Consider the following 18,165-nt stretch of genomic DNA (forward strand, 5'->3'; position numbering starts at 1 on the left):
CCGTTGCTCCCACCACCTCACTTTTGTTTGTGCATGTTACCTACCACAAGAGCAAAAGAAACTGCTTCTGTAGTTTTGAGGCAACCCAAGATTGGCCTCGCGTGGCCAACAAAGAAAAAAAGCTCGACTCTCTACAGAATCTGCAAAATTTCTCCGCCTCTACACATCTCCCTCTTCCCGAAAGCTTGGCGGAGTCAAACCTGAGCGTCGTCATCCTCGCTGGCAGAAACTCGAGCTGCCAGCATGGCGGCAACCGCCAACATCAACCCGACACCGCAGTCGGTGACAAGCCTCATTTCCAAGTTGGGTGATGCTGATCCGGACTTTCGATTTATGTCACTGAACGACCTTTTGCACTTGTTGAATATAGCCAAACCCGATTTTCTCCAGCATGACTACAATACTGCAGCTCGAGCGGTTGACAGTATCATCAAGACTCTCGATGACCAGAACGGTGAGGTGCAGAATATGGCTATTAAATGGTCTGCAACAATGCCCCCGAGTAATAAAACGTCATGAGTTTCTAACAGTTCTTCTGTAGTGTTGCCCCCCTTGTTGGCAAAGTCCCTATGGCTATTATCGCGCCCATGATTGACAAACTGTCATCAATGGTACTGAAGAACTCGGTCGACAATGCCGTCACCTCACTCGCCCTTCGATCTGTCATAATAGCTCTCCCTCGCCCAGTTCCAGGAATTGCCACAACTCCCGATGTTCAGCAATCGTATGACGCTATTCGACGAGTTCTTATTCCTCGTCTGATTGGGCCGAATGCGGCCACTCCAAGTCGACAGACTACCGATATATCATTACCCTTGGTACCTGCGGGTATGCTGCAGGGAGACGATGCCAGCCCAGAAACCGTTGACGTCTTGATAGAAGTAGTGCGGTGCTTCGGGCCCCTGCTCCAGTCTGTCGAGGTTGAAGCAATGCAGCACGTTGTTATGCAGCTTCTTGAGAGCAATAGACATTCTTCCGTCGTCAAGAAGCGTGCAGTCGTTGCCATTTCTATGCTTGCTGTCTACCTAGCGGATGAGCACCTGCGACACGTTATTCAAAGGCTGGCATCCAGGCTTTCTGACCCTAGCACCGGTGCTGTTTCGCGACGTCTCTACATCTCCATTATAGGAAGTATGGCTCGGTCTATCCCCGTTCGCTTCGGGCCGCATATTGCCAGTACTGTACCACTTATGCTCAAGGCCCTCAGCGAGGAAGAGCTTCAAGATCACCTGGAAAGGCTCAGTGACGGAGAAGACATTGGTATCGAATTTAATGAAGTTCGGGAGGCAGCCCTGGTATCAGTTGAAGCGTTTCTCGCTTCGTGTCCCCAAGAAATGCGCCCGTTCACCGACGATATCATTGCGGCCACGCTCCGATACCTCAAGTACGATCCCAACTACGCGGTTGACGAGGAAGACGATGATGTCGATATGGATGAGGATGAAGACCAAGAGGATGAAGATGATGGTTTTGACGCCGATGATGGTTTTGAAGACGACGACGACGACGCCAGTTGGAAGGTCCGGCGCTGTGCTGCCAAGGCTCTTTATACCCTCATATCAACCCGTGGCAGCGGAGACCTCCTGGATAACGGCGTCTTGTATAGCCAGGCGGCTCCTTCTCTCATTAAGCGCATCGATGAACGCGAAGAAAATGTTAGACTGGAGATTATTTCGGCTTTAGCACTTCTTATTCGTAAGACCGGCGAGGGCTTACATGTAGCTAATTTTTCTTTGGACGATACAGATCCTCCTGTCGCAGTACCCGCGCCACTTAACCGCAAGCGTCGGAGACAGAGCAGCGCTGGAACTGCAATGACAGTTTCGCAGTTCATGGCGGGCTCAGGTCTCACGTCACCGGTTCTGGAGAGGGTGCCTACTACTGGCCCTCGCGCGGACTTGGCACAACTTACACCTGGTATAGTCAAGGCATCTATCAAGCAACTAAAAGGCAAAACTGTGCCTACAAAGCAGTCCATTATCAACCTTTTGGATGACATTGTATTGGTGCAGCGAGGGGGTTTGGCTTTATTCTTCCCAGATCTCATCGGTCCAGTTCTTGATGCTGCAAAGTCTACTGGGCACGGAGCCACGGCTTCATCATTGGCTTCTGCCGGGGGTTCTGCATCTGCAACGCTAAGTACACTCCGTATCGCAACATTACGACTGATAAGTGACATTTCAAAGACACATTCGTCGTCAGTCCTCCAGCCGTATCTTACGAAGATCGTTGCTGGAGTTATTAATGCAGTACACGATCGGTTTTACAAGATTTCTAGTGAAGCCATTAGAACTGCTGAAGAGCTTGTCAAGACCATTACTCCTCCACGTTCCCGAAACTCAGGCTCCAAGTTCAAGGCCGAGCTAGAATCACTCTATGAAGTCCTCATGGACAAGGGCTCAGCAAACGATGCTGATGCTGAAGTTCGCCAACGAGCCATTCATGCATTAGGCGTTTTAATCTCGAGAACTTTCGGCGATGGCTCCAATCTTTTGTCTCCAGATAAGCGGATGAAGGCTCTCAACATCTTGCGTGAAAGGTTGAAGAATGAAACTACTCGACTTGCTGCGGTGCGTGCTGTGGATAATGTGGCAGCATTCGCATCTAGCCCGGATGAACTTGAGAGAGGCTGGATCCAGGATGTTGCACTTGAACTGTCAGCCCAACTCCGCAAAGCGAATCGATCTCTGCGGGGCTCGAGTGTTAATGCTTTGAAACATCTAATCCTGTCAAAAGCTGCTCAGGGTCAACTTGAGAAGCAGACAGTTGATGGCGTTGTTTCTGCATTAATGCCAGCCGTTACAAACAGCGACACGCATCTGCTTGGACCGGCTCTGGTTATACTTGCCAGTTTGACACCGTCACATGCCGATGTCACAGTCTCTAAGGATTTGGTTGCCGCTCTTTGCCAGCTCTTGAAGTCCCACTTTGCCGGAATTGCTTTAGATCAGCTCCTGGAGTTGGTGGCCAGGATTGGTGAAAGTGGTGCCAGCCATACACTCATGCAAGGGCTACTAAAAGATGTTAGTATCTCCGGTGACCCTTCTGTAGTTGGTAAGGTTATCGGTACGCTGCTTGTCACAGGTGACACTTCAGCAGGAGTTTCTGTTGATAGTTTCATCTCTGAGCTGGAAAATAGCTCCAAGATTGGTGATGAGGCTCGGGTTAGTCTTGCCCTGGCAGTCCTTGGAGAAACTGGCATGCGACTCGGATCATCATCACCAATGAGACCGGACTTGTTCTTGCGACAATTTCATCCAGAACCCGATAAAGTATCTCTTGCAGCCGCCATTGCACTTGGCCGCGCTGGATCAGGCAATGCCTCAGAGTTCCTGCCTGTTATTTTGGAAAAGATGCAAGCGGGAGGGAACACTCAGTATCTTCTCATCCAGTCTATCAAAGAGATCCTCCAGTCCATTCCCGTCCAATCTGTCGACATAAGAGAATATGCCGTCCCTATCTGGGATCAATTACGCCAAGCCTCAGAAGCCGCCGACAACAGAGTTGTTTGTGCTGAATGTGTAGGGCGACTGGTGATCCTTGACCCCGGCTCTTTTATGACCAAGCTTCAGGTATTTCTGCTCATTAAAACTGAGATTTTCTTTGTCGCTAATTCGTATCAGGCGTTACTTAAAGACACATCATCAGGCATTCGAGGCATGGCCGTGCAAGCCGTCCGCTACGCTCTCTCTGAGAGCGAGGAAGCATTTGATACCGAGCTCAAGAACTATCTGATCGACATGCTTCTGGTAATGTTGCAAGACACGGACACAGAAATTCGAAGACTAGCCATGTCAACCCTCAACTCCGCGGCACACAACAAGCCTGACCTTATTTTGCCACATCTTGGTGAGCTCATGCCATTTGTGCTGGGCGAATCAATAATCAAACCTGAACTCGTCAAGGAGGTCATGTTAGGCCCATTCAAACACACTGTGGATGATGGCCTGGAAGTCCGAAAGGTACAGTCGATATTTGGTTATCTCTGGTCGCGCAGTTTGCTAATAGTTTGATAAATTAGAGCGCCTACGAGACTTTATACGCCCTCATGGAGACCGCGTTTACACGGATCAATAATATTGACTTTTATGATCGGGTTGTGGCCGGCCTAAAGGACGACAATGATATCCGACAGCTCTGCAATCTCATGGTCTCGAAACTCATTGTCATTGATCCAGACGAAACAGCCCGGAGACTTGACTCTATTGCAGAAGCATATCGAGGAGTATTATCCATCAAGCTAAAAGATAATGCTGTTAAACAAGACGTTGAGAAGCAAGAGGAGGCCAACAAGAGTGTGCTGAGGGTCACATTATTGCTTGGAGACAAGATGAAGGCCATGACTGGCAATGCCGGAGCTGTTACTAGCAATGCTGGGGCAGCTGGCATATGGACCTCATACTGGGAATGGGCCAACAAGGAATTCGAGAAGCAGCTGAAGGGCTTGAGAGAGGAGAGCAAGGAGCTTCAGTCCCGAATGGTGTAAATGAGTGCGCTCCCGTTACTCGGAACAAAAGGGCAAGATGGAACACGTCTATAAGCATTTAGTAGACATGATACATGACTGTAGCTCTGTCCCGCCCGAACATCACAGCTTGTCCTCGAATCTAAGTTTGAACTAGATATAGTCCTAGTTGGTTTGTACCGCCATTCGACGTTCACAACATGGGTGGCCGTCTCACTCTTTCAGCGTTGTTCTTACATGCTCGGTCCCCCGCTTTCTATTGCTACCCGTCCCAGCCGCCTTAGAACGATCTATTTCTTCTAACTGTGAATGTCGAGGCGAAACATTCGCTCCAATGTCTGATTTTCCTCCCCCCACCCCCGGCGAGTCGGCGGTATCAGAACATCCAGCCACCTTGGAAGAACAAAACCGCATCCGACAATGAGCAAGGCAACATGGCCAACACCAAACCCAAGATATGGAGCGGGTCTCCACGAAGCTGACAAAAGGACGGGTAGAAAAAGCTATATACGATTGCAAGAATGGTGCAGACACGTAGCGGGTGAGAGGGCCCCAAAAGAATGGGATACCTCACTTGTTCTCGCACACAATGATCTCGTTGAGATCTCGGCGGAGTTGATTGCCCTGGCAAAGTGTTAATAAACTGGCATTGCAGATCAAAGAGAATCATCGGATACTGTGCTTACAGAGTAGAAATCCAAGTACCAGAGCCGTTTAGTGAAGACATTCTTTCGCCAGAACTTGGGCGTGGGCTCCTCTGGACTTTTGCTAATAATGAGGGAGGCTATGGTGCAAAGAGTGAAGAAGTTTAGAACAGCCCAGAAATCAGCACCGCGCATCTGTGTGACTGCAGAAGGAAGAGTCATTGAAACCAACGGTGGAGCTGCCAAGGTGAACACCTTCCTGGGGGAACAGCCGAGCCAGCGACACCATATACAGCAAAGGCGGCAATGTTCTCAAAAAGGAAATTACTGCTCACTATGAGAATATAGTCCATGACGGCGTTGGAGTATTTCTGATTGTACGATGCGTAGGAGGTGAAGTAGCCGAAGCCGACGCCAGTCGAGAAGAAGACTTGGCCGCATGCCGTCTGCCAGATTTCGCCGCTTCCGAGCTTATCACCGTTCCAAGTGGCCCAGAAGAGTTTGAAGCTTTGAGACGCGTTTTCAAGCGACAATGACTGGCCGATGAGCACGACGGTGATGACAATCGGGAGCCCCATTGTGAAGTAGACTGCTCGCCCAGTCAGTCCAACACCATGGAAGATGGAAACCCACACCAAAAACCACGTAAATACGGTCCATCCGACTGTCTCGCCTATCATACCTACTCCCTGATTCGACGTATACTTGATGACCTCCTTCCCGTCTGCAGAAGAGTTACCTGGCACAGGCTCAACATTGGCCACGACGTCCTCATAGAAGAACGCGTCGCCCCGCCCTTCCCAAGGCAATGGGCTCTGAAAGGAGCTCGGGAAAGTACATCATGATCCAAGCCAGATTTGCCGCGAAGTATGGACCTAACCACGAATCCAACATACAGCAAACTCAAACCGACGCCTTTCAAACGATGATGGATAGAGTTTTTGGCAATCACACAGCCTCCACGATATGCCTGACCAATGGCGATTTCGAGAATCAGGACCGGAATAACAATGAGGAAGACACACATATCGTATGGTATGAACCACTGCAGGCCGTTGTTGTCGAAGACTTGCGACGGATACAGAAGAAGATTACCAATACCAGCGCATCCGCCCGTTGCCGCGAGAAGGAAAGCAGTCCGAGAGGGCCATTGGTCCCGGCCGTCGGGTGATTTTGGTGGTAACGGAAGGAGGTACCTGGTTATCGATTTGAGCTCGTCCATTATAGATTAACCGCTGTATTTGGATTTCTTGGACTTGTCACGAGGTTGTGATCCGAAGGCGAGGGCCAATACGCCTAGCAAAGGCCACGAAAGTCAGACACAATCCTATTGCCACGGGCATGCGATTCAAGGAAATCAAAAAGAAGATATCCAATTATCAGAAGTTAAAAAGTGGAAGTTTGTGTCGAACCAAAACATCCGAAACCTGGCAGTTTCCAGTCCCGGACCCTTTACCCATTGCCTGCCGTCTTGAAATCATCAGGCCCGCTCAGCGCGAAGAGGGCAGTGGAAAGCTGACAACGTCTCCAGGAGTAGATGTCTGGTAGCTTCTTGGCGGATTTGTCCCGTTGAGGGAAAGCAGCGGCACGCCATCGGGATGGTGGGTAGTGAAGGGTCTGTGGCCAACCTAGATTTTCATTCTGCCTGCTTTCCATATGAATGTTGGAACACTGCTCACATAAATAGTCGGCCGTTTGCAATCATGTAGTTGTGAGTACAAGTAGTAGTTCTGATTGAAGACCCTTTCGGGGTGGGGGGTCAAATTGTCGTTTGTAGCCGTACTACCGAGTGCCAAGACAGGGGCGGATAGTGCGGGTCAGCAGCCATGGCACACATTGCGGAGAAAGTTGTTTGAGCATAATCTTTCGCCAAGTCGTCATTCGAGTCTGAAGATTTATGTGGCTTTCGGATGGGAGGCACTTGAGGAGGGGAGGCGCACGAGATGCGAGGGTTGCTGAACCCGGAGCGGAGCGTGCTGGCGACACCATGCCGTGACAAGATCTACCAGTTGACGTCTTCATCCGGTCATGCAAGCCATTCAAAGGTTCAAAGTACGGAGTACCTAGGTAGTTACAGAGCGGATGAGTGACCACACCACCACTAGTTGACACACGTTTGAGGCATCAATGGGAGGCCAGGAATTTCTCTACAAATGTCCAACTTGTATTACACTACATATGCAAGCTTCCGCAATGACCTTCTTGTCTTCGCATCTTCCCCTCTCAGGCATGTCTAGCGTGCTTGCGCCTGTTGCCCCTTTTCCATTTCTTTTCGATACCCGCGGGGCGGTGCGAGGTGGCTCTTCTAGCATTTGAGCAACCAGACGTCGTCGTCGGTTGCGAAGCCCGACCAACGGATTTGTTGGAGGAGACGTCCTGGCCAGCCAGTCGTAATTCATTCAAAAACGACCTGATGTGCGTGTTCTTAAGCTCGCTACTGCTCGGAAAAGCGTTTTGGAGTCGCATCTTTGTCGCGGCCCCGGCGATGATTTCGCTATAACTCAAGTCGAGACGTTTGCCGAAGGGATAGAGATGATGAATGGCCTTTGTAACGGCTTGAAGGTCCGAGATGTGAACTGCAAGACGAGGGGGAGTATGCGGCGAATGATTGTTCATCTGATGCTGGTTTTCCCTGGCATAGGTGCCTATATGGCAGAAGAGCATGCAATGCCAGGACGGCTCCTGGCCACGTGCCATTTGTTCCAAGATGTAATTTTCGCACAACTCGTGTAATTGTTGGTTCCTTTCGGAAGAGACCATTTGCCTCAATTTTTTCATGTCCTGGCAGCTTGTCGAATAACCCGCAAGTGTCCACGGCCTGCGATCATCAAGGCGGCATATTGCTGCAAATTGTATAGCGGCCGTAAGCCGCTTCGCTTTCTGTCCCCATATGGGATGACAGACCAAACCGCTGAGTGCTTGGCAGAATGCCTCAGACCATAGGGCGTACTGGTTGCCGATTCGGACCATGGCCTGCGGCTCATATGTTATGCCATGGCGTGGTGATAGGATACTGATGGGTGACGTGTGAAGAAAGTTGCAAGAGAACTTCCAGAGTTTGAGTAAATGGACATTAGTTCTAGAGATTCTCTCGAATTCTAACTTGGTCCAAGACTTCTCCCACGACCGGATATCGGTAGGGGGCCGGTTCGGGCCGAGCAACGAGTCCAAGTCATTAGCTTCGCGTTGGTTGAACTCGCTCACCGCGGCTTCCCACCGTTGCACAAATCCCCCCACCGCGATATCGAGCGGGGAGGCCTCCGCGAGGTTGAACCACTCCTCCGCTGAGGGCGATGAAGTTGAGGTGGATGCCATTATAAAGGAGGAATGTGGGAAGAAACGAGTGTGGAGTTTGAGTAGGAAGTTGGAGAACGGAGTGCGAGTAAGTTGATATGCTCAGCTTTAAAGTGGTTCAGAGTTATCGGGGGGGAATCAACAGATGACAGGAGCGCAAGGGGTCGAGAAATGGCTTTGCTAATACCGTCACATATCAAGAAACCGCACCTGTTAAAAGCCAAGACAAGAGGCTTCTATGCGAAATAACGTTACACAGTCCCGCCGACCTGGTCTCTGCTATCCTTGCTGACTGACCCTGTTGGAACTGAACCCTCGAACTGAACCCCTAAATGGGCGTGGACACGCCACGGTATTTTATGTGCTATACCCCCCTATAGTCAGTCTTACTGTGCGACAAATGGCTACGAAGTATATGGGTCAACAGTGTTTCCGTTGTACAACGTTGTAGGCCATGTCATCACATCAAAAGCGCCCGCACAGAGTGGCTCTGGCGGCCTGTGTTCATAGTAATTTAAAAATTTGCACTTGACCCTACAATACTTTTTGAGCAAGCCCGACAAACTTGTCAGCCCCACTGGTATGGGCGGCTGCGAATGTACTTGCGAAGGTATATACAGAATTTTCATTGCGGAAATGGTTGTTCATCCGTTTTACCTCCGAGGTAGTCTGTAGACCCATGGTTGTTGCCCATACTTAAAGACCGGAGCATCGTGAGAGTAGCGAGTATTAGCATTAGAATAAGCCATGCCAAGTTTTAGTGTGTAGGAACACTTGGAGAACTAAGCCAGCTCCCATCTCACATGAACCATGAAACGCGAATAAGGTCCGTGAGGGCACTGAAGGCTACTTACCGCTGTGTCAGTTCGATTCGAGATGTTAGCATTGAACCCAATATTGGAAGTCGTTATTATCCTCGCCAAGAATATATCGATGCGCCCTTTTCTCAAGCTTGAGCATGAGCTCTGCATACCCATTCCGAATGAAGGTGCCCATTTACTCTTGTCAGCTCACAGAAGCAAACGTCAAAATTTTTGCGATTCTCCCTTTTTACAAGCTCGAACTCATCAGTGTAACGACTGTTGCACGGGAAGGGCCTATAAGTATTAAGGATCTTCGACGTGTAACGGGTAGGTTCCCAAGGGATAAACTGGTCGTAGTTTATGTTGGCAGAATCACTGGGGGGTCAATCTGAGCAGTTGGTCGTTAGACTCGTTACGCAGTCGTGGACCGTAACCAGTGATCAGAGTCAAAGAGTCGTAACTCGTAAGCGAAGCTTCGGTCCATGTAATGATCGTGGTGTATTTGGGGGGGTAGGGAGGTTGAAGACTGAGGAGCTAGAGTGTATCTATGAGGCGAATTGGGGGGTCCCTATAATATATAACTATTATATATACTGCATGGCTTCCGTTGGATCATGAAAGATCCCTAATGATCCTTCTGCCGGATCATTTATGATCTCTGGTGATCCTGTCAATGGATCATATATGATCCATTGTGATCCTCCCTTATTGGTTCGTCCCTGCCCCATTTCCCTGGGTCGTTCCGTCCATTGCCCCTTAAGCACTTGTTTCCATCGCGGGGTGGCTTCTGTGGCCGGCCCATACATGCGACCTATACTGCAGCCTGTGGTTGGGTCGTAACAACCAGTCTGCGATTGCCTCTTCATAACTCCATAAGTTGCCGAGAGGTCAACTGCTGTTAGAGATGTGCCACTCTCGGGTTTACGCTCGAAAAGCCAAAGTATTTTGCAGCCAGCAGGGGGCGTTTGCCTGCGGCAGCAGCCTGCCCGCTGATCGACCAATACAACGTGTTATTTGTTCAACAGCCTTTAGACGGAAAACTGCACACGGACTGGGGGAAACTCGGTGACTGTATAGTGAGCAAATGCTTACCTGTTAAGGCTGTGTTCTCTGCTGGACAATGTTGAGTACTGGCGACACGGCATTGGGTTCCATTGATCTCTTTCTTCTTGACCCAAGCATCTTTAGTCCAACTTTTGTAATTGCTCTTACTTGTTTGTCTCATGATTTTCCTGCTAAAACCGGACCCCTGTGACAGATTTCTCAATAGCTCCTGGCATAGTTCTTCCCTCACAATCCGAGGTTTGGTCGTATGCATCCAGAATTCTTCTTCAGGGTGTTTGAAAGTGTGGTTCATTCTAATTTCTCCTCAACGCGAAGAACTTGCATCAGCATAACAACACCTCATGTTAGGATGCTAGAAGAATCATGGTTTAAAATGTCTTATATGTGGTGTTTTCTCACATGCCGTACTGACCGGAGCTTAGGGGTAGAATTATGTAGCAGCATGTAGCGGAAGGCCTGGAATCACGTCGACAACCTCATTCTATGACTTGGCCCCATCAACAGAGTAGTAAAAGCTCTCCCAACCTATACTGGCCACTGGATATGCCTTCAAGTTGTACCTTATATCTCCTTTACCGTCCTTCTCACTCGACATTCGGCTGCACATCAATTCACGACAATGATCTATGCAGCACATCACTGCTCATCCACAGATCCTAGGTGCTTGTAATTGTTTCTTCAGGGCCCAGCCGGAGGATGACCTTCGTCGCAGCGTCCAAATGCTGCTTCCTTCCATGTGTACTCGCCGCAGAGCTCACAGCGTGCCATGGAGATGCCAATATTACTGCTGGGACTCCGACTCTCAGCCTGGTCCCGGCCTGGGAGGGTAGTACGCTTACATTACACAAGTCCAAGTGGACCAAGATTCCTCCGTGATGCCTCTGCCTTTATCAACTGGGGCCAATATATCTGCAATACGGAACGCTGACGGCGATTTACTCGCCAAGAGGACAGCAATCTTGCGTGTCTCGCTATATCATTAGCCGCCCATGCTAACGATATAACCGAAGTCAGGTAAACGGGCGACATCTCGAGCATGAAAACACGGTGGATGTGTGCTAATAATGCCTAGTCTGCCACTGGCAACTTGTAGCACAGAAATCGTGTGGCTATCTGCAGATAATTTGTCGTTTGCTGCGGGTATTATACAGAAACGCATACAATGAGACACTTTTTGGGGGCACAACATCGAAGCTTCGTCTAAAAGATTGAATTGTACCCTTACCGGATAGAACATCAGTCTGCTGAATGTGTTGCATGTGCAACAGCGATTTATCATTGCCGAGTTTGATAATGTATTTTATTCAGTTTTCTAGTCGGGTACAACTCGTAGCATATATTACTTGTATGTTACCCTCGAGAGTTGACACTATGAGATCCATAGCTACTTGTAAATCCATACAGTCGTCCCTAAGTTAATAGATAAGCATTTCCGCAATGTCTGGCGGGTAAGTCACTCACATGACTCACATCTGGCTACGAATGAAGCCTAGCATTCACGTCATCTTATGACTAGTCCTACTACTTATATCAACAATTGCCGACATGGCACTAATAGATGAAGGTAACGTGGATCCCTCCCTAGTTCGGATGGCGGGTAGATGGGCGGGACGTTGCTCTCATAAATGTTACAAATTACTACTTGGTAGAGTCGAACCTTTTCGTTCGGGGAAGCTTTCCCGGAAGTTATGCCTAGTCTAGTCGTATGACTGCAGCGTATACTCGGGGGAATATTGAGTCGCCCCGATACAACACTGTATTCGCATTCGAAATGCCAGTTGCGCACGTCGACCACATCCTTCACCAAAGAACAAATCTCAGTGCGGGTGCATTAGTCTTCGTCCTAGGAAATAAAAGCAAACTCCACGTCTCGTTAAACTTGTCGATGTCACCATTACCGTGATTTAGGAATTCCAGGACGGGAGGCGTTCACACTTCTGCGTCCCCCTATTCTGCGTGCGACGGCATGTGGCATTTCGGGTTTATGAGCGTACATACTACACACTCGAGGACGGCGCATGAATGTTGAATCCCGAAGCGTCATGGTTGCCAATTGTTCGTAGTAAAAGACGGCGAAGCGAGACTTTATTGTCATGTTGGGAGACTGAATAGAGACTTGAGTTTGGACATTCTATGGATATATGCTCTACAGACTTGAAGATTTTGACATGAATGAGGGGAGCATCATACAAACACTCATAAGTTGTAGACATATATGGAGGCGTGATTGTGTACAATACATGGCTCAAAGGGTGAATGGGCATTGGTTGATGGTCTGAGCCTTGGGCAAAAGTATCGCACGCGGTGGTGATGAGTCGGTTAAGACGAAAATATCACCAAGTTTCGGCCCTTCACCAGGCCGGATTTTGATAGCCAAGTTCCTTTCTTACCGTCAAAATCGTGGTGGCTAAAAATGCAGGCATTGTGCATGCACGGTTAGTAGAACATTGACTGATTCAGAGTCGTAGTGTGCCCTCATTCTCAATAACTCCCATTACCCCGAGCGTAGAATATCCCATTCTAGGATACAACGGACTAGGAATCAATCCGACGCGAACGACAAGTGCAGCATAAGACATTGAAGGCCTCCTGGGAAGGATTTGCCTAACTGGTGCCGGAGAGATTAGTCAACTCACCTAGGCCAGGACTCTTTTGTCTAAAGATCTGTCCGTGTCCGTCGGGCTATCCTGCAAAGAGGTCGGTCTATCGGTGAAGCGGATCGATGTACTCCTAAAAGTTTCTGGAATCAGAGCATTGACAAGAAAACTACATTTTTGTTATGGGCTCGAGCTGCCAGCTCGGGCCTAGGCCGAACCCGATGCGGAGGCAGCTCGGACCTAACCCGGATAATCTACGGGCTAGGTAGAGATATAAAGGGGGGTAAGAAGAGGGAAACCTTTCTTCTTCTTTCTCTTTCTTCTTAAGTTTATTCTTACTTTCTAAAGACGCATACTTATAGTAGTATAATATAGCTAGTCTACAATAATTTTCAATCTTTAAAAAAGCTTAAATAATTAATAACAAATCTAATAAAATACTTGAATTATAATAATAAATACATAAATTAGCTAATATTATAACCAATTAGCTTATATAAAAAGTGGGCCTTTTTAGCTTTTTATAAGCTTAAAAACTAGATTATATAATTTTCTAAAAACTTACTATACTATACTACACTATAGAAACTACATTTTATAGTTTCTTAAGTTTTAAGCTTATAAGAGTATATTAGGACCCACTTTTTATATTAGTTAATAGTATAAAATTAATACTATTTATTCGTAAAACTTATAATTCTATAAGTAGATTTAATATGATTTATTATATTAGAAACTATAAAAACTATAAAACTATAAAACTATACTACAGTTAATGCTCTGTCTGGAATAACCCCAGCTAGATGCTAGTTGCTAGGCACACCTAGAGTATTAACTATAGTATAGTTTTATAGTTTTATAGTTTTTATAGTTTCGAATATAATAAATAATATTAAATCTAATAAAATACTTATAGAATTATAAGTTTTACGAATAACTAGTATTAATGTGAAATTATAAGCTAATATTAAAAAAGTGGGTCCTTATATACTCTTATAAGCTTAAAACTTCAAAAACTACATTTTATGTAAGGTGGTTGGGGGACCCCGCCCACCTGCAACGCGATTGACAACGTCACGTGGAACGGGAGCTTCGGGACCATATCCCCTGCATCTCGCACAACTAGAAAATAGGATAAGCTTTAGTCATTACAATACAGCTACCCCTACTTTGGCTACCTGACTTCCAGTCCCTCTTACATTTTATAGTTTTTATAGTATAGTATAGTATAGTATATTTTTAGAAAAGTACATAATCTAGTTTTTAAGCTTATAATACGCTAGCAGGACCCACCTTTTTATATAAGTTAATTGGTTATAATATTAGCTAATTTATGTATTTATTATTATAATTTAAGTATTTTATTAGATTTATTATTAATTATTTAAGCTTTTTTAAAAATTGAAAATGTAGTTTTCTTGTCAATGCTCTGCTCGGAGTCGTGTTACAAGGGATTACGGAGCATTATTTTCCGTGTTACAAGGAGTTACAGGGCGTTATACAAGTTAAAGTAACACAACTAAAACACAACTAAAATAACCTCGCAAGAATAACTAAATAAAGCTAGATATACGGAAAACTAGATATCCGATATTTCCGATATTCTAGTTATATATAGGAGTAGAATTTGTAAGGAGAACTAGAAGTTAGGTTAGCTAAAGTAGGGGTAGCTCTATTGTAATAAGTTAATACTAAAGCTTATCTTATTTTCAAATTGTATGAGGTTACTATAGTAGAAGGCAACATTTGTGTGGTTGGATTCGAATAGGGAACGTGAGCTGGGTTTAGACCGTCGTGAGATAGGTTAGTTTTACCCTACTAATAACCTCACCGTAATAGTAATTTAGCTTAGTACGAGAGGAACCGCTAATTTAAATAATTGGTTTTTGCGGCTATTCAACCGGGCAATGCCGCGACGCTACCATCTACTAGATAATAGCTAAACGCCTTTAAGTTAGAATCTATGTTAGAACGCGGTAATACCGCTTACACGTATAAATAGATAAGAATAGGCTCTGGCTTAGCGTCTTAACAGGCGAATTATCCCGCCGCGTAGGAAGCGCGTAGCGGCACTTCGCGTATTATAATTTTAATACGAGCGGGGTTAAATCCTTTATAAATGACTTAGCTATGCGAAACGGTCCTATAAGCAATAAAGTAGCCTTATTATTATAATCTGCTAAGGGTAAGCCGTTCTTTGCCTTAATTTCCCTAATGCCTAGGCTTACTTTACGGGGCCGGCGTTAGGGGGGTTATACTTAGGGTTTATACTTAGTAGGAAAAATCACCAAGTTAAAATTATTAAGTTATATAAGTTAAGTGTCTCCTACTAAGTTAGTGGGAAAAAATCGCTAAGTATAACAGGTTAACCTAGAGGATATTCCCACTAAGTTAATAGGAAAAAAATCATAAGTCTAATAGGTTAACCTAGAGGTTTTTACTTAGTAGGAAAAAAAGTCGCTAAGTTTCTAATAGATTTACCTAGAGAATATTTATATAGGTTAGGTGTCTCCTACTAAGTTAGTGGGAAAAATCATAAGTCTAACAGGTTATACTAGAGGTTATATAGGTTAGGTGTCTCCCACCGAGTTAGTGGGAAAAAATCGCCAAGTATAACAGGTTAACCTAAAGGATATTCCTACTAAGTTAATAGGAAAAATCACAAGTCTAACGGGTTAGCCTAGAGGATATTTATATAGGTTAGGTATTTCCCACTAAGTTAGTGGAAAAAAAATCATAAGTCTAATAGGTTAACCTAGAGGTTTCTACTTAGTGGGAAAAATTATAAGTCTAACAGATTACCTAGAGGATATTTATATAGGTTAGGTATACTAACTTAGGAAAAAAATCACAAGTCTAATAGGTTACCCTAGAGGTTTTCACTTAGTAGGAAAAAATTACCAAGTTATATAGGTTAGGTGTCTCCTACTAAATTAGTGGGAAAAATTACTAAGTCTAACAGATTACCTAGAGGATATTTATATAGGTTAGGTGTCTCTTACCAAGTTAATGGGAAAAAATCACCAAGTTATTCACCTAAAATATTAGTATAATAGGAGTTTAAGTAAAAATTAAGAACCTAACCTAGACCTCCGCCTACATAAATATAATAACTATTATAAGTTAGAGAGAAATCCCGTAGTCTATCTCCTAGAACACGAGAACCTACTCTATAGTCTAACCTTACCTAGAGTATACCGCTAGCAAGAAAAAACTATAAGTTAAATAGCTTAACCTACACTTATTTTTAACGACTTAACTTACACCTATTTTTAACCTAACTTACACTTATCTCTGCGAAAAAATTATAAGTTAAATAGCCTAACTTACACTCACTTCTAATAACTTAACTTACACCTATTTTTAACCTAACTTACACTCCTCCCTATTACCTACTACCCCTAATTCTAAAATCCCTATTGACTCGCCCCTTATCTATTTTACCTAATTAAATCCTATACTATTTAACTCGTTTTAATAAGCTACGTTAATTAAGCTTTAGTTACTAAAAAGTCAAGTGTTTAGGTTTTTTATTTATATAACTGTAAGTTAATTTTTTTATTTTCCTATATAAATGAATTTTACGGAAAATAAAAAGTAGCCTATAAGCGCCTAATAGTAGGGGCGAACCCTTAAGACGATTAGTAGGTATATAAGAAGGGAGGCAGTAATTAGGCTAGGGCTAAGGATGTATGTAAGGTAAGTTTTTTATTTAAAGGCGCGTTATATTTAATGGTTTTTTAAGTGTTAGAAATTTTTTCGCGGGGTAATAGTTAAAGGTATAATAATGCGGTAATGCGGCGGTAATAATAGACTAGCGTAGTGTTAATATACTACTACTACACTTAATATATTAGTACGCGTAATAGGAGAAAAAAAATTACTAAGTTAGTCGGCTAATTAGCAAGCGTAGCGCTAATAGGGAAGTTACGTGTGAAGTCACGTGGGATATCACGTAACGTAGGCGAGCGCGGGCCGGCTATAAGCGAGAGTGGGGGGCGAGGAACCCTATAAGTGTTCGTAAAGGGTGCTAGAAGGGTTCGTGAAGGCTTCTAGAAGGGTTATTACGGGGGAGTGTAACGCGCTATAGTAAGTGGTTAGCAAGGTAGCTAAGGTGGTAAGTGGTTATTAAGGTAGTAAGTGGTCGCCGAAGTAGTGAGTAGTCGCTAAGGTAGCTAAGGTAGCCGGCTACTACTATACACGCGTGGTAACGTAACTACGTATATAACGTAACTACGTGCTAAATACGCTCTTTAAGGTAAGTTAAAGGCGTGTAGCGGTGTATTAGTAGTAGTAATACACGCGTATAACGTTATTAAAGCTATTCCCGTGGTAGTAATGCAGCTGTAATAGTACAAGCGTGGTAGTAGTAATGCACTTATAGTAGTAGTACACTTATAGTGGTAGTAGTACACGCGTATAACGTTATTAAAGCTATTCCCATGGTAGTAGTATAGCTCTTATAGTGGTAGTATAAGTGCTATGGTAGTAGTGCACGTATATAACGTTATTAAAGCTATTCCCGTAGTGGTAGTGTAGTTGTAATAGTATAAGCGCGGTGGTAATAGTATACTTATAGTAGTATAGGTACTAGCTATTATTGTATACACGCGGCTATAGTTAGCTATAATAGTTCTATAGCGGTGTGGTAGCCGTGTAGTAGCGGTGCGTTAAGGTTTTACCTTAAATAATTCTCCTATTTTCTTATATTTTCCATTTTTTAAATTTAACGACTAAAAAGTTAAGAGGTTTAGGTCGCCTTACTAGCCAACGTATTTTTATATAGCGGCACTTTAGGTTAGGTTAAAATTTATATAGCATTATACCCGCTACACCTACCACACTATACTTAGTTTATATAGCGGTACTTTAGGTTAGGTTAAAATTTATATAACGCTACGCTTACTATACCTACTACACCCAATTTATATAACAGCACTTTAGGTTAAGTTAAAATTTTATATAGCACCGCACCTACTATTAACTTATATAGTAGCACTTTAGGTTAGGTTAAAATTTATATAACGCTACGCTTACTATACCTACTACACCCAATTTATATAACAGCACTTTAGGTTAAGTTAAAATTTTATATAGCACCGCACCTACTATTAACTTATATAGTAGCACTTTAGGTTAGGTTAAAATTTATATAACGCTATACTTTAACCGGCTATAACGCCCTCTAGTAGCGTTACATATAACTTTAGTAAGTACTATTATACTCGCCTCGCTAAGCTGCGTTAATTAGGCCCTAGTTACTAAAAAGTTAGGTGTTTAGGTTTTTCATTTATATA

At 44.7% G+C, this 18,165-nt stretch overlaps 5 protein-coding genes across 5 annotated transcripts; 2 read left to right on the forward strand and 3 right to left on the reverse strand.

The window, feature by feature from the left end:
• Window positions 1-243: 243 nt before the first annotated feature.
• On the forward strand, window positions 244-4,486 carry J3458_001724 (uncharacterized protein; the record flags this gene model as incomplete). The annotated part of the gene is made up of 4 exons (XM_066116885.1): window positions 244-482; window positions 542-3,572; window positions 3,624-3,962; window positions 4,022-4,486. The coding sequence occupies 4 exons, from the start codon at window positions 244-246 to the stop codon at window positions 4,484-4,486; spliced, it is 4,074 nt and encodes a 1,357-aa protein (XP_065978772.1).
• A 549-nt stretch (window positions 4,487-5,035) lies between these two features.
• J3458_001725 (uncharacterized protein) lies at window positions 5,036-5,304 on the reverse strand (the record flags this gene model as incomplete). The annotated part of the gene is made up of 2 exons (XM_066116886.1): window positions 5,036-5,089; window positions 5,152-5,304. The coding sequence occupies 2 exons, from the start codon at window positions 5,302-5,304 to the stop codon at window positions 5,036-5,038; spliced, it is 207 nt and encodes a 68-aa protein (XP_065978773.1).
• A 23-nt stretch (window positions 5,305-5,327) lies between these two features.
• On the reverse strand, window positions 5,328-5,789 carry J3458_001726 (uncharacterized protein; the record flags this gene model as incomplete). The annotated part of the gene is made up of 1 exon (XM_007814160.2): window positions 5,328-5,789. One exon carries the CDS (start codon window positions 5,787-5,789, stop codon window positions 5,328-5,330), a length of 462 nt encoding a protein of 153 aa, XP_007812351.2.
• A 128-nt stretch (window positions 5,790-5,917) lies between these two features.
• J3458_001727 (uncharacterized protein) lies at window positions 5,918-6,280 on the forward strand (the record flags this gene model as incomplete). The annotated part of the gene is made up of 1 exon (XM_066116887.1): window positions 5,918-6,280. One exon carries the CDS (start codon window positions 5,918-5,920, stop codon window positions 6,278-6,280), a length of 363 nt encoding a protein of 120 aa, XP_065978774.1.
• Window positions 6,281-7,296: 1,016 nt separating this feature from the next.
• Window positions 7,297-8,608, reverse strand: J3458_001728 (uncharacterized protein). Its single transcript, XM_007814159.2, has one exon. The coding sequence runs from the start codon at window positions 8,422-8,424 to the stop codon at window positions 7,333-7,335; it is 1,092 nt and encodes a 363-aa protein (XP_007812350.1). The 5' UTR covers window positions 8,425-8,608; the 3' UTR covers window positions 7,297-7,332.
• Window positions 8,609-18,165: the final 9,557 nt, after the last annotated feature.

The sequence above is a fragment of the Metarhizium acridum genome (genome assembly GCF_019434415.1).
Source record: "Metarhizium acridum strain ARSEF 324 chromosome Unknown scaffold_1, whole genome shotgun sequence".
Taxonomy (NCBI): domain Eukaryota; kingdom Fungi; phylum Ascomycota; class Sordariomycetes; order Hypocreales; family Clavicipitaceae; genus Metarhizium; species Metarhizium acridum.